Source organism: Mauremys mutica, chromosome 8, assembly GCF_020497125.1.
Source record: "Mauremys mutica isolate MM-2020 ecotype Southern chromosome 8, ASM2049712v1, whole genome shotgun sequence".
Lineage (NCBI taxonomy): Eukaryota > Metazoa > Chordata > Testudines > Geoemydidae > Mauremys > Mauremys mutica.
The window spans coordinates 99,759,824-99,784,326 of NC_059079.1; the positions used below are offsets into that span (position 1 = coordinate 99,759,824).

Below are 24,503 nucleotides of genomic sequence, written 5' to 3' on the forward strand. Positions count from 1 at the left end.
TACTCCTGACATTTTCACCTCTCTTCTTCCTTGCCCCACTCCTGTCATATCCCCTTTTACCCTTCCTCTCCATATTTCATCCATCCACTTGTTTCTCTCGTTGATTTTCAATTCCTTCCTGTCCTCTACCTTCCCTTGCTCCCAGAGCTCTGAATTACCTTAGCTAGAGCAATCTGTGCCAACTAGCTCTGATGGAAGGGATTCCATTTAGAAAGGATCCCTACTCACATCCACATCCAGGAGTTTGGGGCGTGTTTGAAAGTCAGGCTCTGACTTGGCCCATGCCACAGAAAAGCCAGAGTTGTGAAGTCAGGTGCCAGTAGCAGGGTGGCGTTTAGGATTCCATCTTCCAGTTCAGGCCTATCTCCACATAGCCACAACATAGGAGGGTTTTGTTTCAGTATGAGCTAGAAGAACGGATGCATAGAATATATTAGCTGAACAATGCCAGGGCACATAGAGTATTGCTATAGATACTGGCATGTTTAGGGTGTTCAGGCAGCATGAGGTGAAGCCAAGAGTTACCTTTGACCCCTGGAGATTAACAGCTCATGGCCTGGATGTTATTAGTTCCATTTATAACAGAACTTCTGGGGGTGAGTTGGGAAATGAACATCTGCAAAGTCAATAATTATTAAGAGGTCCTTATAGAAAAGTGTCCGGTTAGTTAATCTGGAATGGGTACCATCTGCATCTTTCTGATGAGGGCAGTTTCCAGCTAGTCCCCTTCAGCATCCAAATCTGGCTTGTAGAGTGTGTCGTTGTTTTGACGGTTGCTGAATATATACACTCCTGCAGTGCACTATCAGTGATCTCATCTCAACTTTCCCCTCCAAAAATTATCTCTGGGTGCATGTCACATCAATGACAAGGAAGTGCCCAAGTGACCTTATGACAGCAGTGGGATGGGGCTGTGAAGGCTGATTTTAAAGGCTCTAATATTTGTAGAATGCCTCTGCTGCATCCTCAACTTCCACCTGAACCCACCATTTTACTACATTATCATGATAACCCATCACTCCGATTGTCACCTCCAATTACCGGCTAGGCACAGTCCCATCAGGTGGCTTGCTCTCCAGGAGCCAGATCCACTGAAGTCTATTGAACTAAGCTGATTTACATAGCTTGAGGGTTTGGCCCATAAATAACAGCTGTAAGAAGACTTTTTCCTATTGCTTTCATTGATTCTTAAAGTGCCATTCAAATTCTCTGCAATCTGATTGGTCAAAAACTGTCCTGGCTCCTGATGGTATTCATAACAATAGCATTGTCTGGGGTTAAATTGCCTTTGTTAAACTTGGTAACAGACTCAATCAATATCAAAATGTATGTGTTGGTTTCATATACACCTCTGTATGGAGAAAAATAAATGAGCTGGAGAAAGGGTGGCTACTATTATTTCCTTAGATATAGGACCCTAATTGCTCTTCTTTATCCAGACAGTTCAAAACTAAAGCCGGTAAATGTCTGTCAAGGACGGAAATGTTTACAATAATTAATCACATCTCATCTGTTCCTCAGCCCAAGCTCCTGTTTTAACATTGGCTCTCAATAAGGCTCCACCATTTTGAACCTTCACTTTAAACAAAAAATGTTTTGAATGCTCCAGGTCTAGAGGCTTTTACAGAGTTACATAAAAAAACATCACTTTTTGGGTAAAGCACAACTGACAGCTGCAATTGCACTGATGGCTTCTGGTTAAAAACATGCCTCTTTCTTTTGACACTATCGTGCTGCTGCAGCAATTTTCTGACATGTTTCCTCTAACTTGGACTTGCCATGTAGCACCCATCTGGGAGGGGGCTTTGCGACGTACATATAAAACAATAAAATAAAGAGGTTATTTTTCTTTATATAAAGAGAGATATCACTTAACCCAGCATTTTGCCTTTTCTGCGACTGCTCTGAGTTTCTGTACTCCCAGACCCACAAGATGGTGGTGGTGATAGCAGTCAAGTGCATAACTCTCACTTCTCAGATGAGAATGTCCCCTAATCTGCAGGGTAGTTGAAAATGGTCACAGACTCCTGTCTGACGTATGTGGAAGAAAACGCAGTCTTCATTCTTAGGTTGTTTGCAACATGTCAGAGACAGTTTATTCTCAAGCAATTGCAAGGGGCAGAGTGCGCACGGACAGGGATTCCCCCTTCCTAGGCAGGACTCTGCCAGATAAACAATTAGGGGAAGCATTTATACCTTTTGCTGCATACAATAATGATCAACAGCCACATCTTGTTTAGACATATTCCTTCCTGATATCTTACTTTTCTCAATCGTTCCTGCTACAGTCTGCGTTCCATTCTGATCTAACACAAGATCAAACAGCATCTCTTACAGTTCTCCCACTCACCCAAGCCCTGCGTTAAAGTCTCGCGTTATTAGAGTTGGAGTTAGCTTGACTCTTGCTCTATTTTGTTGAAAACTAAGATGTCTGCATCCAAATTTCCTTTATCCCTTTTCCCACTTCCACACGTACATATATCATTTATAAAATGATCCAGACCCAGAGGAAGGAGTGTGTCCAAGTGGATAGGGCACAAATTCAGGAGACGGGTTGTAATTCCCACCTGTTGTTCGGCATTGGGGAAGTCTGTTTCCACCCTTTGTCCATTATTTATGTACAACATAAGCTCTTTGGATCAGGGACTGACTCTTACTGTGAGTTTAAACAAAATAAATCCCCTAGCACAGTGGGGACTTAAATCTTGGTTGTGGCCTCTAGGCTTGTACAAACAATTATTATTAAAAATAACTAATAAATGTAGGGATATATGGATTCACACACAGAATATATGTACCCATCCAAACATGTTACAACATAAAGTAACATCTGCCATGTACCCTTGCGCAAGAGCCTAGATCTTGCTTGTCTTACCACAGGATTTGGCCTGCAGACATCTATGCAAAAAGTACCATCAACACAGCCTCCAAACGTTAGTAACTACAACTGGTCAGATTATTTTGTGTGAATAATTCATCCAGTGAATTTGTGAATTTCCCCTCAAATACATTATTATTTTCAGTCACCAACCAGCTCTTTTGAAACTTTGATAATATTCACGGAGGTGTTCATTTGATTATTTCTCCTCATTCATCAAATCAATGCTACACAATGCAAAACACGGGCCGGTATATTTGCTCAGGACCAGCTCCAGCTTTTTTGCTGCCACAAGCGGAGAAGTGGAAAAAAAAAAAACGATCGGCAGCACTTCGGTAGCAGCTCTACCGCAACGATTCATTCTTCAAGCGGCGGGTCCTTCCTTCCAACAGGGACTGAGGGACCCGCCGCCGATTTGCCGCTAAAGACCCAGACGTGCTGCCCCTTTCCATTCACCGCCCTAAGCACCTGCTTCCTTTGCTGGTGCCTGGAGCCGGCTCTGTATTTGCTGCTTACTTATTCAGGTCATCCCAATGGCTTCAATATTTGCTGATGCACATAGTCCCATTAAATCCAAATGTACTACACAGATGGGAATTACTTATATGAGTCACAGTGTCGGTGTTAGGCCTTGCTTGTTAATATATCAGGAGTTAATCTTGTGGAGACATCTATATAAATCTAAAGCCTGTCAATATTATCCTGTTGGCTAACTGTAAGTATGCCTTTCTTTCAGTAAATTATGATAATGCTGGAGAAATACGAGGTTCTTTTAAAAAAAAAGCCATGTTTCTCTGGTGGTTTTTGTCTTTCTTCTCAGAATACAGTCTATCCTGGATTTTATTGGCCTCCCTGTGGTTTATTTAAAGCTGGACTAAAGGACCTTACAATATGCTGGGAAATATGATCTCCGCACATTACCTGTGCTTTGGGATTGTTTTATAAACATCATTTCGGATGGCATGGAAATAGGGCCTAGTTGTGCCATCATTACAGATACAATCCTTCTTTTGGCTGCAATGCGAGGTATGTGTCTGAGACTTGTGTCATTTTGACCCTCCTCCCTTGCTCGAGCAAAGATTTAGTGCAGGATGGAACTCCCTTTGAAGTTAGTGGGACATTTTTCCTGAGTAAGGACTACGAGATCTGGCCTGTTACTACTACAATGGCTGCTGGAACCCTGTAACTCAGCACAGGACACCCCCGAAGTGAAGAAAAGGCAATTCAAAGCCCATCTCTTTCTTAACTGTAGTAACTCTACTCTTTACTGCCTTAGCACTTGCTGGGCCATATATGTAGGTAGGAACCCCAGTTGTATTTCCTTTTTATGTGTATTGCTTTAGTAGAGTGCAAACATGTTAAAAAGTTCACTTTCTCCTTTATACGAGTCTATAAAAAAGCTCTTAAACTGGAGTCATAGGGTTTCAGTGAGACAAATGACTGATCACCCTGGATGGAACAGTCCTTTCCTATGGATTAGTCACTTAGGTGTGAGCAATTGTAAGATGCTAATTCGGTCTGGAGAGTTCACTTGATTTTCATGCCATTTTCAAGCAATAATAATGCCATGAAGTAATGTGATGCCTCATGATAGGCTAGACTGCTAGGACGCACTAATGGGTATCATTCATTGATACCAGTTAGGGCTACATTTTCAAAAGTCTCCAGGCAGTAAAGATTCTGTGCCCAGTTATAGTAGGACATGGGCAAAAATATTCACAATCAGACATTTCAGCATTAATTCTAACCCACACACAGTTACTCAAAAATCATTTTTGGTGCAAGGATATTACGTATTTGACAGGCTTGCTCTACAAGGGCCTGATCCTGCTGCCATTGAAGTAGAATACCCAATAACCTCAATGGTACAGAATCAGGCTGCGAAATAAAAGGAGGAATCATTTCAAGGAACAGAGATATAACATCTGATTTTTGTAGATTACGCAATTGCAGGGGTGTACCTGTGTGCACCATGTCACTGAAATCACAAACATTGTCAGTTACTAAGATGCAGCTTTGAGTGTCTTAGTTACAGAGACACTGTAATAACAGCATAATTGCTCCCTGAACTATTATTGAATTACACTCTGATAGGCTTAAAGAACAGACCTGTTCTGTGCCCCAGCAAACCAGTAATCAGCGTATTTAGTACTATTTATACCGGATATTATGAACAGGCTGTTTTATTGTCTTGCTTATCTCGCTCTTTTTCTCTCTCTCAAAAACAAATATTTTGTGCTTTCTGTGGTCTGGCTCCTGGTTACCCCAAGGATCACCTCTCCTTCTATGCATGGCCCTGAGGTTGAAGGTCACCTGGGGCACCCTTGCTAACAGTCCTTAAATGTGACTGAAGACAGGACTTTCTCAGCGAAGGGCTCTTGCTTCTGGAACTCCCTTCCCCCACCTGCCCCATTGGTGCAGCGCAGCACAGCATAAGGCTTATATTCTCAGGCTTTTGCTGGACGGCGGGAAGGCTGGTGAATGTGTTAGATGTGTGTGTGTGTGTGTGCACAGTTTGTTAGAGGCTGACACTGTTCAGTGAGATGTGTCATTTCTAAAGGCCAGATTGATTCTTCCTGTGGAGAAATTCATGACAGGAGCCATGGGGGAAGTCAAAACTCCATCATTCCTCTCACTGTTTTCCTCTCAAATAATGTAATCGAAGGAGTGGGGTCCCCTGAGATCCATGCAGTGTCATGCTCTCCTGTTCAGACTCCAGGACCTCTTGCCTCCGCTGGCTGCCTGGCAGGGTGGCTCCAATGGGGAGTTCTCCAGAACAGAGGGGGCTCTGTGTCAAAGGTAATGAAATCTCCATCTGTTTTAGCTTTCTGGGGCCATACTGCTTGATGGCTAAGGGGGTTATGTGAGTACCCCTTGGCATCACTCCTACCATGTTCCAGCCCCCTCTCCCCACACACAGATGGGCACCCTGGGAGAAGGAGATAGTATGATAGAGGTACCAGACTCTTTCCTTCTTCCTGCTAGGAGGGATTCAGATGCAGAGTGGTGCTTTCTGCACAGGGCCGGCTCTAGCTTTTTTGCCGCCCCAAGTGGCGGAAAAAAAAAAAGACCTGATTGAGCTGCCGCCAAAGTGCTGCCGAAGAGGAAGACGGGGAGTGAAGGATTTGCCGCCGAATTGACAACGACGACCCGGACGTGCCGCCTCTTTCTATTGGCTGCCCCAGGCACCTGCTTCCTTCGCCGGTGCCTGGTGTCAGCCCTGTCTCTGCATATGGCTCTAGGGTGGGGAGATTAGGCCCAGAATTGTGGACATGCACTCAAAGGGTGGACGGACGCAATGTAGAAATCTAAAAATAATTTAAAAAGGGGGTGGGTGGGTGAAGAGGAGAAAGGAAAATGGTATAGGGCCAGATTCTCAGCTGGTGTAAATCTATGTAGCACCAGTGAAGCTAGTCTGATTTACACCAGCTGAGGCTCTGACCCATGGTATCCCAGTGAGTTTACAAACATCAGTAACAGATTCATTGTTAGAACAAACACTGGGAAAGACAGTGTTAAAAAATAAGGGCCTGTAAATGAGAGCCAGCAACCCAGCTATCATCCTGTAGCCCTCAGACTAGCCTAGCTTATTGAAGTCAATGCGAGTTGTCTGTCTGAAAGCACTGCAGGATTGGGCCTTTGTTGGTAAAATAAGGGCCATCTTGTTTGCTGTTACAAAATAGGAAGAAAAAGCAGGGACAGCCAGGAGCAGCAGGGATTCTCTCATTATGGAAAAATCACAGTTTGAGGCAGTTTTATCACTAAGTGTTTGTCAAACTTGTATTGTGTCAGTTTAATATAATTTTTGTTGAGATCTATGGTGACTTTCCTCTATTGCATTGAAGAATCACAGAATCATAGACATGCAGGGCTGGCAGGGACTTTGAGAGGTCATCTAGTCCAGACCCTGAGCTGAGGCAGGTCCAAATATACTTAGACCACCTCTGACAGGTGTTTGTCCAACCTATTCTTAAAACCCTCCAGTGATGGGGATCCCACAGCTTCCCTTGATAGCCTGTTCCAGTGCTTAACTATCCTTATAATTAGAAAGTTTTCCCTAATATCAAACCTAAATCTCCCTTGTTGCAGAATAAGCCCAAGGTTGCCAATCCCTGTTCTAGGTGCTTCCAAATGGATTGTTCAATAATTTGTTCCAGTATCTTTCTAGGTATCAAAGCTAGGCTGACTGGTCTGCAATTCCCCGGGTCCTCTTTGTTCCCTTTTTAAAGATCGGTGCAATGTTTGCCCTTCTCTAGCCCTCTGGGACCTCACCTGTCTCCCATGGTAATTGCTAATGGTTCCAAGATTGCTTCAGCTAGTTCCTCAAGTACCTTAGGATGATTTTCATCAGGCCCTGCTGCTTTGAACACATCTAACTTATCTAAAAATTATTTAACTTGTTCTCTCCCTAGTTTGGCTTGCGTTCCTTCCTCCTTGTTGTTAATATTAATTGTGTTGAGTATCTGCTCACCATTAACCTTTTTTAGTGAAGACTGAAGCAAAATAAGCCTTAAACACCTCAGTTTATGATGCAATCTATTAGCTCTCCTTCCCCACTAAGTAGAGGGCCTATGTGTGCCTTCATCTTTCTCTTGCTCCTGATATACCGTATTTATAGAACCTCTTCTTATAGCCTTTTATAGCCCTTGCAAGATGCAACTCATTTTTTCCCTTAGCCTTTCTGATTTTTCCCTACATGCTTGTGCTATTCTTTTGTACTCCTTAGCAATTCATCCTTGTTTCCACTTTTAGATTCCTTTTCAATTTTCAGGTAATTAAAGAGCTCCCGGTGGAGCCATATTGGCCTCTTACTATTCTTCTTATCTTTCTTTTACATTGGGATAGTTCACAGTTGTGCCTGTAACATTGTGTCCTTGAGAATTTGCCAGGTCTTCTGAACAACTTTATCCCCTCGATTTTTCTTCCCAGGAGACCTTACCTCGTTCTCTGGGTTTGTAAAAGTCTGTTCGTTTGAAGTCCATTGTCCTTAGTCCACTGCTTTCATTCCTTCATTAGAATCATGAAATCAGTACTTTCACAACTACTTTCACCCAAACTGCCTTCCACCTTCGGATTCACAACCAATTCCTCCCTGTTGGTCAGAATCAAGTCTAAAATGGCTATCTCCTTGGTTACTTCCTCCACTTTTTGAAGAAAAAAAAAAGTTGTCCCGAGTACATTCCAAGAAGTTACTGGAAATTTGTGTTGGGGCATATTACTGTCCAACAGATGTCTGGGTAAAGTCCTCCATTTCTATTTTTTGTTTTGGATATTTGTGTTTGTTATAGAAATGCCTCATCTACCTCCTCTTCCTGAGTTGGTGGTTTCCAGTAGACCTCTATCATGATGTCACCCTAATTTCCCCCCATTTCATCTTTACCCAGAGACCTTCAACTGATCTGCTTCTCATCTTGTTCTGATCTTAGAACAACTGTATATATTCTTGAGGTATAATGTAACACCTCCACTTCCTATTTGTGAGAAACAAGGTCAAGTCTAAGGTTTCATTAAGTAAAAAGGCAAACAAGCATTGGAATGAGGATCCAGAATCAACACTGCACAGTACTCGATACTTGTAATTTTAAGTTTAACATTACTATTATGATATACATTATGTGGATTTATGGTGGACATGTGCGCGCTCCGAATTTAAGGAAAGTGGCTGGTCTGAACAAACGCTAAGCACAGATGGGAGGGAGGAAGAAAACACCGATTTTCTTGTGCCAGTACAAAGGAGGACTGACGACACGAGAAACAACAACAGTGCACTTGAAACTAAAGACAACCAGCCAATTCTTGCTATGTTCCAAAACAGAATGGCAACAACTCTGAGACCTGCCAGGTATAATCCTTCTGTCTTTTTCTCGATTCTTTGGAAAGCCACTTAAGGGGAAACAAGCAAGAAAACAGCAAACAGCTTTGGCCCACTATTTAAAATTATTCTCAAAAATCCATGGGAAATATTTCAGTCCATGGTAATATTTTTCGGTGCTTAAAATGCCAAAAAAGTCACAGGCAATTTGATCCTGAATATTTCTCTTCAAGAAGGTGCTCAGAAGTAGTCCTGGAGCACATATATGATGTGGGGTTACCATGGCAAATGGTTTGGGGCTCTATTTAAGACAAACTTTTATTGCACAGCAGAATAAATAAGCATGTTGAAGCCGCATACAGTAACTTGTTGGCATGTATGTTAATGCTCCCGTGGGCTGCAATAACTTAAGCACCCTCCCTTTTAAACATTTTTCAGCATTTTTTTTCTTTTTTACTGACTACATGCATTTAGCATTAAGGTGAGGAATGTGCCATTTCTACCCAGGTTTGAAGTAATTGAGGCAAAAAATGAGGACTGTATAATAAATCATAAAGGGACATTGTATGTGGACAAAGAGGGCAATTTTCCTTTTCCTAACATACATAAAGCCAGGTAACACACAAGGCCCAAACCTGAAGTGATGGACCACCCAAAACTCTGGCTGGATTCAAAAGTAGCTTTGGGTGCTCATAGTGTGAAGCGTTGACACAGCCTGGGTGTCATCAGTAATCAAACTGGCCTCTAACAGCTTATTCTGCATTTTCTGTCTTGTCACATGGTGTTCCTGTTACTTCTGTACCATTTCATCCCACCATGGTAGTTGCCCCATGGTAATTTTATAAACCACCTGTTACCCTCCTGATTCTGCTCCCAGTTATCCCCATAGATTTTGGGGGAGTGAGTGAGTGTGCGTGTGTACGCCAGTGGAAGAGAGGAAAATCCATGCGTACACTGGAAACTCCATGTGTACCCCAGTGGAAGAGAGGAAAATCCATGCCTGTAAGAGGATCCAGACCTCTGGTGCTCTTGAGAATAAATATAAGTTATAAATTAGTACTTTATAATGGAAGCTTCAATTTTAAAAGAGTTATTCATGTATTCCACTAGGCTTTATTAACTGAGTGTCAAGCTAATTTAGGGGGAGGTTTCCGGCATGGGAGCTGTGATGGTAGCTCCTGCTTCTGTGAGAAGCAGTAACTTTTCTAGTTTGGAGAACTTTGGCGCTTCCAGGAGTGGGCAAACATGCTTTAAAATCTCTTCTGGCTCATCTCCATTATTTGTTAGTATATATACACCTCAATTCAGATATAACAACATATTTGAGATATCTTCCATATAAAATATGCCTGGCCCTTATTCCCCATGGTTTAAGGAGGAATATGATTTTAATGTGTTTTATTCTTTCAGGACCTGATTCAACTCCAACTAAATCAATGGAGATACCTCATATAGACTTCAGTCAGATTTGCATCAGGTTCTTGATCATCAGAATAGTATTGGTCACCCGAACTTTTCTTTACTACCAGTGGTATCTAAAATGTGCTCTAGCTTCATGAAATGAACCACAAAATGTGAGGACTGATTATTTTATATGAAACATACATGCTGACAAGTTCATTATTAATTGCATTTTGCTAAAGAAGTTAATCTATTAAGGAGTGGTACTTATAGGCTGCTTTAAAAAAAAAAAAGAGAGAAGAGATTTTTATGCCTATAGAATGCCTCCTGGACACAACCATAGATGAAGAACTACCATGTCCTTCCAGTTGTTTGGATCGCTGGTAATTAGAGCCTGGTGAAGCTGTCAATGACTGTTGACAAATATATTACAACAAAGTTAGGTTAAGTGAAATTACTTAAAATAAATCCAATCTTTGCGCAATATTCATGTTTCACTTCAGAAGAATGTGCCAGCAGGGATACGTACAATTTCTGACAATGTTCCGAGAAGCACCTCAAGGTGGAAATTTGCAAATAGTGCTACTGTAGAATGTAATGAGAAGCTGCAGGGCTTTCAATTATCCCATCTAGTCTGTCTCTTTGCAACTTGACTGACAGCTAATTATGCTGGTGCCATTTTTTTTGGAAGTGGAATTTAATCTCCCCGATGGAAAGCAAATCAATCTGCCCATCCACTGCAGCTGAGGCATACTTTGGCTCAACTTTAATTTATTCTCCTAAGCCTAAGAAGGCTAGTCATTTCAAGGTACAAAAATATCAAATTTCCTCTCTTAGCCAGGCTGGTGCAAAAGTGTGGAAGAGTTGGGATTTCTTAGGCTACAGTGTGAAATGTTGTCACTATTTGTTTTAGAAAACAGCAATATCATCTCCCCTTGATTCCTATTTGTGAAATCCAGTAGAGAGCAAAGGCATTGATGAGCTGGTTGCTAGTGATAATGGTTAAACATGAGTTGTGGAGGCATTAAGTTGGATTCTATGGAGGAATGAACTAAATCTCTGAAGAGCAGAACACAAAAAAGGAATTGGTGGCAATTTTCAAGTCTTGTAGTCAGTGTGTACTAGTCTGGTTCCCATTGGGTTTCATACCAGGATATAAATGCAATCCTTCTACTTACCTGCACTCTTCAGGCCTATCAATTATGCTGTTGCCACTGACTTGCTGTTATAACTTTAGCTGTTATTGCCGTCTGTAAAGAAATTGTAGGGCAGAGTATCTGACTAGTTGCTGCAGACTATGGGCCTGATCCTCAGAAGTACCCACAATTCCCCTCAACGTCATATTTCAGGTTAGCAGAGCTCTCTCACTCCTATTGCTTCTAGAATCTGCGGCTCCACATCGGCTATTATTAACAAATGCAAGAAAACGGAAACTCTTCTTTCTGAAATCTTTAGATATTTGGCTTACAAAAGGAAGCCCCACAGTGTTTCAGTGAATCCCAGGTTCCTTTATTTTGTCTCACCTGTTACTCTTCAGGAGGAATTCTTCTGAGTTCCTAAAATAATTCCCAGGCTCACTACACACATACAGTGGTTATGGGAAGTTTACAAACAAAGAAATTATGTTCTGCTTTTGGTGCTTAGGACCAGCTAATCATATCTGAACATGCTTTGCTCCAAAACAATGGGTCAGAGTCCAATCTCAGTCACACTTCTGTGAATACAGAGTAAGTCTATTGATTTCTATCTAGTTTGTCTGTAGACTGAAACTTGCTTTCTCCTAAATACCTAAGTATTTATAGACAGAGAGAGAGAGAGAGAGACTATCTATTTACAGTTTTAATATAGCATGGTAACTGAGCCCTAATGTGAGCTACTTGAGGGTTATTTTATTGTAATTATGAAATTTCAAACAATATATTCAAGCATTCTGTGAAACCTTCCCCAGAGAGATGTTTCCTTATCCCATGGTACTTAATTGGCATGTGGGTTACGGGTATGTTGGACCATATAAATATAATGTAATAAATAACTAAGGAGCCTCTGCAGTATGTTCTCAATTTGTCAATTGTCTCAATTTGTCTCAAATATTTGTCAATTAATTATCTCATGTATAATCAAGAATCCTAATTATTCTAGTTTGTGAGATTAACAGAGATCAATGCTTGGTAACAGCGAGTAGAGAGAAGGGAAACAGTTGAAATAGCTCAGTACTTTGAAAATATCATTATGATGTATCATGAGTTTCAATTCATAATATCACTGTTAAAAAGATGCCAATGGGAGGCTCTTGGGCCTTTCATGTTTCTTTAAAAACCACACACAACAACCAATAGAAATCCAACACAGACTGGAAATAACCAGCCAAGCAAAAAAATAAAAGAAAACCCATCATTCTCCCCAGATATCAACCTTCTCCTTGCAAGCCCATTAAAAAGGCTCCTCTTGATAGCATGGTCAACAAATTCCAGCTATGTCAAGCCAGAAAGGCTGGGGTGAAAGAGAGGGTTTCTGTCCAGATCACTGTGCCAGCAGATGTTTCTTTATCACACTGAGAGGGGCTCTAGCTTTTGGACCAAATCTGATCACAGTTGCAGCAGTACGGCGCAAGGACAGAAGTGACCTTTCAGGCAGGAAGGCCACAGGTTATTTAGGGCTTCCTACGTTTTAAAACTACACCTTAACCCCCCCCCCTCCTTCCCCAGGAAACCCAGAGGTGGCCAGTGCAGATCACAAAGCATCAGTGTAGTAGGCTGATGGTGAGATACATGCTTTAACAAGTGGGCTACTATACAGTGCACTAGTGTCAGCTTCCAAGTGGATTTAGGATGTAGCCCCCCAAATGGAACTTGTTACCATGGTTTAACCTGGACAGAGGCACGAATCATGGTGGCGAGGTCTGCATCCAAAAGAGAAGGCAGCAACTTCTGGGACAAAGTGACTAAAAGCCATCCTGTCCACTGCTGATAGCAGGTCTTCTGAAAGCAGTTGGAAATGCAACCAGATTTCTAGGTGGCAAACAAACGTGCTACGTCAGAACAGGTACAGTCTCCACCATATTTTCCATTTGCTTTTTCAACTCTAGCATCACCTGTTTTATCTGGATTGGTCCTCAGCCCCCTTCCCTTCTTTCAGGCCCTGGTCTCTCTCAGGGTAGGATGCCCAATGTCCCATCTGAGCAGGAAGTAGATATGGGCTGATGCCAAATCTCTAGCACAAAGCATGCCCAAACACTGAGAAAATTTCAGTCTAGATCCAGATGTGAACATTGGGGGCTGGCCCACATCTCTGTAATTTGCCAAAACATATCAAGCCCATCTGTAATCATAAGTAAGAAGAGTGAGATTTGTTACTGAATTCTAAATTAATCATGAGCTATGGAGAGCTGCATTTCATAGGCAGAGAGAATGCAGAAGAATACTTGTTTGTCAAGGTCAGTCATATATAAGACACCTTCCCAGTTCCGTTGCCAAAGAATCTTCCATTCCCAAATTGTTTTAGCAAAAAAGGGTTATATAAATGTTATTTATTATTCATTGCTTCCATCCCTCAGGTGACTAACATAGGACTTCAGGAAACAAAAATTCCAGTGGTAGAAGATCTGTACAATGCTTGTGAACTCTTCCTCTTGACAAAACTGCATTTTCACTTATTTCCTCTTGGGAAGCAAAATAACACTGCTGTCAACAGCTAATTGCTGCTGTGACCTAGCACGGCAACCTGACCATGAATGCAATAGAGTCATTCGATCATATAAACAAATCATATGGGCTTACAGCGTAGAATGAGTGAGCCTTTGGGAGGATAGTAGGCTGTAATATGCACAGGGAATATCTAAAGTCACGTAGTTTGATGCATGCTAAGGACAGTAGTAAGCTTAGCTCTCTCTTGCACAGTGTAGAAAGTTCATGGAGTTACACCAGAGAAAAAACAGAGTGAAGAATCAGACTCATCATAAAAGGGTTTCAGACAGAATTAAGAGTAAGTGCCATAGTTAAAGTTGCAAAACAGTTTCCTTTTAACCTGTTTTGAAACATTCGTGTGAGAGGCACATTAAAAACAATCTTATGAAAACACTCTCTTTTGGGTCTGACGCTTTCCATACTTGGTCCTGCCTGAATTTTTTTTGGGAGTGAGGTGGTGGGGGAGGGAAAGGGGCAAATGGAGCTTGCCCAGTTAAATTTGAAAAACAAAATGCAAAAGTTAAGGTTCTGGAAGGAAGAATAACCTGGCCACAATATACATAGTAGTAGCACTTTCTTTTCCTGTTTTTCTACTGTAAATGTGTCCCCTGATAGATTTTCAGACCACCACAATACTGAATGTCACATTGCAGATTGTGTAGCATGGCTGAATTAACAATGCTGCTGGATCCTTAACTTCTGAATTCCTTGCTGATAGAGGAGGCCGGATTTGGGAACCCTACAGAGCTGTTCTGCACAGTTTGGAGCTTTGGTGTTTTCTGGCGTGAGGCAGCACCAGGTCAAGGAAAGAGCAGGTGTATCTAGGACTATGCACGTTCACCTACAGATTCATAGGTTTCAAGGCCCGAAAGGGCCTGTGGTGGGGCTGGCCCCACACCGCCTCTTTGTGGCAGGAGTGGGATGGGATGTCGGAACCCCACCACTCCCAACCTCGCCTCTCTGTGGGAGGCCCGATGCGGCCGAATGGCCTCTCCCCACGCAATCACCCCTTGGGCGGGGTAGTGTGTCCTAAGGGCTAGAGTCCATATAAATCGCTCCCAGTGTTGGAGCAGTGCAGCCCAATGGCCAGAGTCCATATAACTCTTCCCTCGCAGGCGGGGTAGTGCGGTGTAGCGGCCGGAGTCCATGTAACTCGCCCAAGTGTCAGGGCAGTGTGGCCCAATGGCTGGCATCCATATAATCACCCCTCTCAGATAGGGTAGCATGGCCTAGCATCCAGAATCCGTATGATTCCTGTGGCAGGTGAGTGGTAGGGGGACCCAGACCCACCCTCTCCCTCGGGTCCCGACCCAGGGCCCTGATAGTGGCAAGTTCCCCTTGCCACCAGCTCAGTGGGGATCTGCCCAAAACATGCTGAGCATCTGTGTGGTTCTAACACCATTTTCCTCTAAAGTTCCCCTGGGTCACTTCCTACCATAAACAATGGGTTCTCCACTTCGTGGGGTTCCTCTTGTCTGCTCCCCTCCTGTGATGTACTCCGTCTGGGCATCAGGGTGCGTCCAGGCTTGGTTGGCTTCCGGATCCTGGAGCGCAGGCTGTCTGTCCTCAGGAGCTGGCTGCATGCCTCCTTCCCCTCCGGCGGTCAGCCCAGACTGAGCAGCTCTGCAGGCTTTTATACCAGTTCTCCAGTTGGAGCATGCCCAGCAGAGCCTCATGGGCGTGGCTTCCTCTGCTAGGAAGGATTAACCCCTGAGGTACCAGTGCGGGGCCACTCTGCCCTATCACAGGGCCACAGTGATCATTTAGTCTGAGCTCTTGTATAAACACTGTATAGAACTTCCTCCAAATCATTCTTCAAGCAGTTCTTTAGAAAAACATCCAATCTCAATTTAAAACTAGTCACTGATGGAGAATCCACCACAACTTTTGGTAAATTGTTCCAATGGTTAATTACTCTCACCATTAAAAATGTACACCTTATTTCCAGTCTGAATTTGTTTAGCTTCAACTTCCAGCCATTGGATTGTATTATACCTTTCTCTGCTAGATTGAAGAGCCCATTGTGAAATATTTGTTCCCCATGTAGATATCTATATAGATTGTTATCCAGTCACTCAACCTTCTCTTTGTTAAGCTAAATAGATTGAGCTCTTTCAGTCTATCACTATAAGGCATGTTTTCTAATCCTTTAATAATTATCATGGCTCTTCTTTGAACCCTTTTCAATTTATCAACATCCTTCTTGAATTGTGGGCACCAGAGCGGAACACAGTATTCCAACAGCCATTGCACCAAGCTAATATAGAGGTAAGATAACCTTTCTACTCCTACTTGAGATTCCACTGTTTATGCATCCAAGGATTACATTAGCTCTTTTGATCACAGCATTGCACCAGGACCTCATGTTTTCTGCTGATTATTCACCATGACTGCCTGAATCTGTGGAGTCACTGCTTCTCAGGCTAGAGCTCCCATCCTGTAAGCATGGCCTAGATTTTTTGTTCCTAAATGTATTCATTTATACTTAGCCATATTACAATGCGTACTTACTTGCTTGTGCCCAGTTTACCAAGTGTTCCAGATCGCTCTGATTCAGCGACCTGTCCTCTTTGTTATTTACCACTCCTTCAATTTTTGCATCATCTGCAAACTTTATCAGCGATGATTTTATGTTTTCTTCCAGGTCATTGATAACAATATTAAATAGAGTATCCATCCCTGTGGGATCCCACTGGAAACACATCCAGGCAATGATGATTTCCCATTTACAATGACATTTAGACCCACCAGTTGGCCAGTTTTTAACCCAATTTTAATCCACTTGCATCCACAGAATGGGAGTGCACTGGACACCAACTGTGTGGAGGCTGGAAGGCAGCAACTTGGATGCATGCTGGGTTAAGAACTGTCCCTTTAAAATATTAAGTAATCAAATTACCAAATCAGTTTAAACTATTTAGCGTTTGTTGGGCCTATTTCAAATGGGCTGATCATTTCTATTGACATGACTGAGAATAAATTCATAGAAGAGGAAAGATCTAGGTTGATACAAAGGAGCATACTGCCCCTCTGAAATCAATGTCTAAATTCTTAATGACTTCAATGAGTGCAACATTAGGTTCCATAATTAGGATTAATTGGAGGGAATTAAAGAAAAGGGAGAATTTAGGCTAAAGAAACCTCCTGTGAGGGGAAATCTATCCACCTGTGGAATTGTCTGCCAAGGAAAGTAGTGAAAGACATTTTATCTGGGACTTTTTTTTAAAGCAGATAAAACAATGACAAATGTTTTTCAAGGGAGAAACCTTCTGTTCACATGGAGATGGGGCATTTGCCTATTAGGACTTTTTCCACTCTGATTCACTATCATCACTAACATAATTCACAATGGGCCAGATTATGATTCCCATTCTCATGATGATGACTACCTGACTTCACAAACAGTTGCACTGAAATAACAGGACTGCTTGTGGAGTACTCAATGTAAGTGTATTAGACTCGAAGCCAAAGACAAACTAGGCTTTTTAATTTGAATTGTATTCGTTTATTCAACAAACAGAAAAACATGTACTTGCCTTGATGTTGTAGAAGTAATAGTATATATTGGTTCAACGCTTGGGGGTGGGGGCCAACAAGGGGAGAGGTATTTAAGCAGTTTTGAAACTATCTGAATTGTAATTGAAGTTGGATGTGCTGAATGGAACATTTGTGTTTTTCAGTGACCCTTTGGAAATGACATTTGCTCTAAAATCAGTCAACAATTCTGGTGTTAAACATTACACTATATATAAACTGCAAAGAAAAGACTGTGGATGTTGTAAATAGCACAGTGCACACGAGTTTTGATGTATAGAATCATAGAATCTCAGGGTTGGAAGGGACCTCAGGAGGTCATCTAGTCCAACCCCCTGCTCAAAGCAGGACCAATCCCCAACTAAATCATCCCAGCCAGGGCTTTGTCAAGCCGGGCCTTAAAAACCTCTAAGGAAGGAGATTCCACCACCTCCCTAGGTAACCCATTCCAGCGCTTCACCACTCTCCTAGTGAAATAGTGTTTCCTAATATCCAACCTAAACCTCCCCCACTGCAACTTGAGACCATTACTCCTTGTTCTGTCATCTGGTACCACTGAGAACAGTCTAGCTCCATCCTCTTTACATCTGTATGTAAACATCTGAGTTGTACACATAGAGTATACATCTCATCTGCATTACGGGAAGTCACAGATATACCTAAAGTCCATGCGAACCGCACTGACAAAATCAGTTTACTCCTCTGCAGCAAAACATCTACATCAAACGTATTTTATGCTTTTACTTATTTTTCAATCCTTTTAGTGACATCTAGTGGAGTTCGTGCAAAATGCAGTTCTAGAATTCAGTGATTAGATTCTAATGTGACTGCAGTAAGTAAAACATTTTATTTAAATCCTATACCGGTCTAAGTGATTTTATTCACTTCCACTTTCAATCTTTTTCCTTTAGGAATGTGTGGCATGACACTCTTAAGGAAAGATAAAAGACAACTAAACTTTCAACTCTTTCTCTCTCTGGCTCAAATTATCATCTACTTTATTCCCTCCCTCCACACCCCTTCCCCCAAAAAATCACAAACAGCCCCATTGAGGCTTTTTATTGCTTAATTATTTCTTATTTGAAAACTTACCTATTCTTTCTGCACCTTGTAACACTTCTGTACAATCGGAAGTACAAGCACACAGTGACAAACAATCTCAACAGAGGTCACGTGACCATAAATCGGATGTATCTGATAATTACTCAAAATCAGATTCTGAACAGGATTGGATTCTGAGTTCGCTGAAGTCAGTAACAGTCATTCTATCAATGGGCTTTTGGATCAGGTCGGAATGAATTTGAAGGGATCTGTTTCATCAGCAAATATAATTCTCTGAACAACAGCAAATGTGCATTTTCTGTCTAGGAGCTAGATGGAATGAGCACAAGGTTTCAAAGGAAAAACTTCTGAACAAGGGCTAGCAGTCCTATGAAATATAGGTTTCCTATAACTTTTGAAACTTCCCCCCACCCCCAAAGTACAAACAAGTGACTGCTGTAAAGTAAGACTGTATTTACACGGATCTGATTTGGGCTGTGTGAACAATATGGTAACCAAATACGAAGTGGGCTTATAATATAAGGATTCATTTGTATTTGGGAAACACAAAACCCTTTACATAAAACAGGCTAGTATTAGTGCTTGGGAGCTAATCTGGATCCTATATATCAATTTTTATAATCCAGTACCAATGATTACAAATTACCCATCTACCTTCAAAACACATGGGAACAGTGTGGGGGCTTCAAAAAATTATAACAGCATGCTTTGGATGAAATATTATTGATAACTAAACGTCTATTGACTTTCAAGCTAAAAAACAATGAAGTCAGGTACTGCATGGGAAACTTTTGAAGCACCTACCAGAAAATGATACCACTTATTTCAATTGATAAAGGCTTCATTTTCCAAGGTGCAGTTAAGTCAATGGGAACTGCAGGTGTTCAGCACCTCTGGGCACCAGGTTTGAAGTATTCTGGTTTGGATTTTGGATGGAAGTCCAGTGCATTTTGTCACCCATTCCATCCCCCCAAACCGTCGAGGTGTATCAAACAAAGGGTTAAAAAATAATTCAAACACACCAATGGTAACAGTTCAAACATTTTACTAAATCAAGTCACACAAATCCCAAATTGCAAATATAATTAAGGATGACAGTTTTTTTGTTTTGTTTTTTTTCCCCCAGATTCATCATTAAGACAATAAACAAACAAATTAGTTTTGTAGCATGTGTACTTTTTTTTTAAAAAAATGAAAGGAACGCCACGCGATGTATTGATAAAGCACCACAACACAGTTACAAAATAGGGCTTGCCGGTTTCTTCCACAAGTAAAAGACTACAGACTGCTAACAACGTTCTGCATCAATCCATACTTCATTAAAATAAAATTATAAAATCTCCTAGATTACACTAAAAATCAGACGATGCCTGGAATACAGTGCATTAACAGCAGTAATGCCAACTATCATCAGTGCCAACATAAAAACATTTTAGAAAGTAAAAAACCAACCAAAGAAAACCAACAACAACAACAAAAAAAACTTTATTCCCCTATATGAGCAAAATTTAAAATAAGGGGTGCTCTGCCTCACAATGAGTTAAGGGCTGGGGACAGGGGGTGGGGAGAATGGGTAGGAGGAGGGCTGGTATTGTAGCTTTCTAGGCTTAGTTGGCATCTAGCTTGGCCATTTCCTGCACATAAATCCCTATACTCTCACTGTCAAAGAGCACAAAGTACACTGTCTTGATTGAAGAGGACATTGTCGACACAAAGTAGCTGGAAATGGCTTTCAGGATCAGCTGGGCAGCAGTTTGCTTCGGGAAGCCATTTCTAGGGGAGAGAAAGAAAAGAAAAGAAAGACTTGCACAGAAAGCTTTCAATAGACTAGCCTTGCAGCTTGCAAACAATATCCGGGAAATCTCTCGTATGTTGTATGGTAATTAAACCTCCAAAATAACAGTGTGTGAGTTCCAAATAGAATTCGGGTTTTAACAGTTTTTTAGCTATTGAGACATAGAGCTCAAATGCACTGGTAATTAAAAACACGCTTGTGGAGGAAAATACTCATAAAACAATAATCCTTTGCACTTTCATCCAAAGATCTTGAATCTCTCTACACATGGTAATGAATTAAGCCTCACAAGACCCCAGTGAAGAAGTTATTTATTATCTTCATTTAACAGATGGGCACACCGAGTCACAGAGACACCAAAGGACTTGGGCAAAGCTGTTTGTGTATAAAGATATTTGCAGGCCCAGGAATAGAACACTATAGTTGTGACTCCCAGTCCCTTGTGAGAATTTCACAGTGATGTTTAAGTGGTATAAAGGATACTTACTATACTTTTTGCTTGCCAGATAGGAGGCCTAATGAGGCCCCTCTGAAATTCAGAGTTAAAGCCATGTAAGTTGCACAATGGGAGAGACTTGTTCACCTAAATTAAACATTACATCTTATCTCGTCTCCTAAATTCTATAATTACAGAAGTAGCAGGGCTGAAAATTCCCAGTTTTCAGAAAACTCATGGAAAGCAGCAGCAAAACCATTTTCTACTTGGGTGACTCTCTGATGGGCAAAAGGGGCTTGGCTGGCTGAAGCCAAGGTAATTTGAACCTTCTGCATCCAGTTTGTTGAATTTGGTCCACGGTCTCCTAATGTAAACACAGTTGTGCATAGTAACTATGCAGCAGCTGGATTAATCAGATGAGACAGGGAACAAATGAAATGAAGAAGTAAAGAAAGGAGCTGAATGGAATGGAGGAAGTATTTTTAAAGATTTACACGACACAGGAAACTGTAAAAATTATACTGACCAGCCACAGGTGTTCAATACTTTTACACTAGAATTTTCCTACAGATTTCAAACAAATGTTTTGCCCCACTCCAGGTCACATCCTCTTCCATATATCTGGGATTCCAGTTCAACCCAATCTATTTGATGAAAGCCATTTGGCTCTATAAAAATCTTGTAAAATCTCCTGTCTCAAAAAATAAAATAAAATAAAAATGCAACCACCTAGTTACATTGCAGCAGTCAGATAACAGATCTGAATGTTGGCTGTGCTGACAATATGTGACAAGTCTTTTGCACATCTTATATTGGGAAATATACACAAAAAGGGACTTACATTTTAAGCTCCACTGGAAACAATTGGCCCAACCCAGGAGAATGTCTCTGTGACCGTCTGGGCTCTGCAGACTTGGAAGGCCACATAGGCTGCCTACATAACAGCTCAACTCACTTTGTAAAAACACTAATCTGTTTCAAAGAGCCAACTACCCACCTCTCATCCTTGCATGCCATCGAGCTGGGGTACAGTGCTGGAGGAATGAGAGTTTGCAAAAAGAACTCTCCACCTCCTATCTCAGTGTTTTTTTGCCCTTCCCCACTGGAACCAGAGAGACTGTAAAGCCAAAGAAACCCCATTCATGGCCACAAAAGTGGGAGGCAGAACAAATTATGGCAGGCCATGGGCCTCTGTGATTATGGGGGTATCTGTCCTATCCCGATTACTGGAGAGGTGTGGTTGGGCCCACAACATTGCTGGAGGGAGTAGGGGCCTTTGAGCACAAAAGTTAGGGTTTCCTTCACTCTGACAGTTTGGTTTGAGAGAAACATCTGGGCCTCCTCTCATTCCTAACCGTCAGCCCCACAGCTGCCACCATGAAGTTATTGCCACTTCTGGGAAAAGCATCTACAGCTGCATTACTTTGTTTCCTGACAGGCAGATTAAAGATTGAGGCACTTGGGTAGTTATAAGGCCCTCATTTACTGTGGTTGCTAAGAGAGGGTAGATGGATTGTGGGGAGGCAGCGTATCTAGCGGACAGGCCACTGGACTGAGAGTCAGGGGTGGCTCTGCCAATGACCTGCTGGGTGCCCACTGGGCAAGTCACTTCACCTCTTTGTACCCGCTTCTCTTCCCCACCTTTGGCCACTGTGTCTATTTAGACAAGGGCTTTGTCTCTTGCTCTGTGTCTGCATAGTGCTTTCTGTTGTACAAGACATGCATTATAGGGAACAACAGTACTTGGTACATGGAAAAAGAATGGCTAAAATTTTTAAAATCGCCCACTGACTTTCAATGATTTAGGCTCTTAAATTACTTTTGCCTTTCAGAAAATATTAGAAAAGGGTCAAAAACCTGCACCATTAAAAAATTTGCCACTGACTTTAATGAGAATAGGATAGGCCCTAAGGAAACAAGGTTGGTTTTTCCCCCCCAAGAAAGTTTTACATAGTAAAGGAAAGGTTTTATTTTTTTAAAGCCACTCTTGCATTTAAGCAGAGAGAATGCTTACATCATAGTTAGGCTTGGCAGAATTAGATTTTGATTTTTTTTGTCAAAATATACAAAGTAACTAGCCTTAAATCAAACTCTAATAAGTTCTCAAGCAGCATTTTTCTTATTCCACCTATCTATAAATTTCAATTACTATCAATGCAAATTGTTTTTGTCGGTTTATGTGTCTAGGGTGAAATCGAAGGTTATCGATATTTACCGATAAAAATCTAATCCTTCCAAGCCTAATTGTACTCACCTACTAGTAATACAGGGGAATACTACTCCTTACTTACCAATTTAACAACAGCGTTGGGAATTAGTGTTTGTCCAGCACTTTGAAGACATAGGGCCAATTTCACCCGTGGCATTAACAGGTGCTACATCACTTAGCATTCATTGGATTATACCTGCATTGAATCTGGCCAATAAATACTGTTTTATTCTTCAAGCTGCCTGTAGTAAACCTGGGATATTTCAAAATTGATGACATGAAATTGCACATGCTGTTCCTCTCTGATCAGAACAGGTTTCCTAAAGCTAGTTTAGCTGTCCTACTGAGGCGCACCCTACGTAGGAACAACCCAGTGGTGGTGCACAGCTGTCACAGGAGCTTTTATACCACTTACCCTCCCTGCTGCTGGCTTAGCAAAGAACAGGGCATGTGGCCAGTATGTTTCTGTACTCCACCACTCCCCAGCTCCCTCTCTGGTCCCTTGTGGATGTCTCAGCTGGATATAAATTAGAGGGGCCTTCACGCTGTTTCTATTACAGGGTTACAGTAGGGGGGCTTATGCAGACTAGTCCCAGGAGCAAAGGAGTGTGATAAGGTGTATAATTTTTGGCACGACCCAGGGATCCTGCTGCACCCCACCCCAATGGTGTCCCAGTTAGATGCCAAGAGAGAATACAGGCAGGGCTCTGGGGACTTAATTCCCAGGATTAGGAGAACTCCAGGATTAGATTGTAACCTCTATTTAGACTTAACTTCTTGGGGGCAGGGACTGTGGTTTTGTTTGGTGTTTGTATGGTGCCTAGCACTATGGGTCCCGCTCCATGACTGGAGCTTGTACGTGCTATGGTAATACAAATAAACAACAACAACCAGGGAGGCATTCACATCTGCAAACTTACTAGATGCAAAGGAGTTTATTTAGGGTCAACGTGTTAGAAAGAGCAAAGAGAGACCTGGGGGGTGAGGTGCTGACCAGAGACCAGTTTAAGGGCTTTCAGGGAAAACAGGAATTACTTGTATAGTGTCGCACTATTTGTATTTTGAGCTTAATTCTTGTAAAACTGCAGTTTGAGATTTTTGCCAAACTGGTGTCAATACAGATTAAAGTCAGAGCCCCTGCAATAAAACCCCATTCAGAGGGGGTGACTTTGTATTCACACTGAACCTCTAGTAAACTTCTCTCCCTCATGGTTCTCCCCAGGGCTTTAAGCCACCTTTGCACAGCACCCCGACTTGTGCTCTCTGCAGGTTGGCAGCATCTGACTGCTACAAGCAAGCGATTTTATTTCCCCCCGAAGTACAAAATGATTTATTGTAACTGCCCTCACATAATCCCATTCCTCAGCCATAAAAGAAAATGAAGCTGTTTACGTGAGTTTATTGGGTGATGTCTGTTTGGCAGATGTCCGTACCAGAACAGCTGTGTGCATGTGCGGCCTTTGGCGTCTGTTGTCCTTAAAAGCTTTATTTATTTTTAAAAAAAAACTTTTTACTTTATAAAACAACAGTAGAGGCAGAATGAATACATTCTCCTTCATAGAAATTAATTACATTCCGCTTACTCACTTGAATTAAAGAAAACACCTAAGTGTTTATATCTTCCATGTTCTGAAGGCTGCAATCCCCAACCTTATCATTGGCTTCAGTGAGAATTACATGCCCATACCAAGAG

The 24,503-nt window shown here is 41.8% G+C and overlaps 1 protein-coding gene across 4 annotated transcripts in view; it reads right to left on the reverse strand.

Annotated features, from left to right (window-relative positions):
* Window positions 1-19,398: 19,398 nt before the first annotated feature.
* Window positions 19,399-24,503, reverse strand: part of LOC123375900 (core histone macro-H2A.1) — a 72,397-nt gene continuing 67,292 nt past the window's right edge. For all 4 annotated transcript variants that reach the window (XM_045027306.1, XM_045027303.1, XM_045027305.1 and 1 more), the window contains exon 9: window positions 19,399-20,143. In XM_045027306.1, coding sequence (XP_044883241.1) covers window positions 19,978-20,143 — 166 coding nt within the window. In that variant the 3' untranslated portion in view covers window positions 19,399-19,977. The remainder of the gene's footprint in view (window positions 20,144-24,503) is intronic.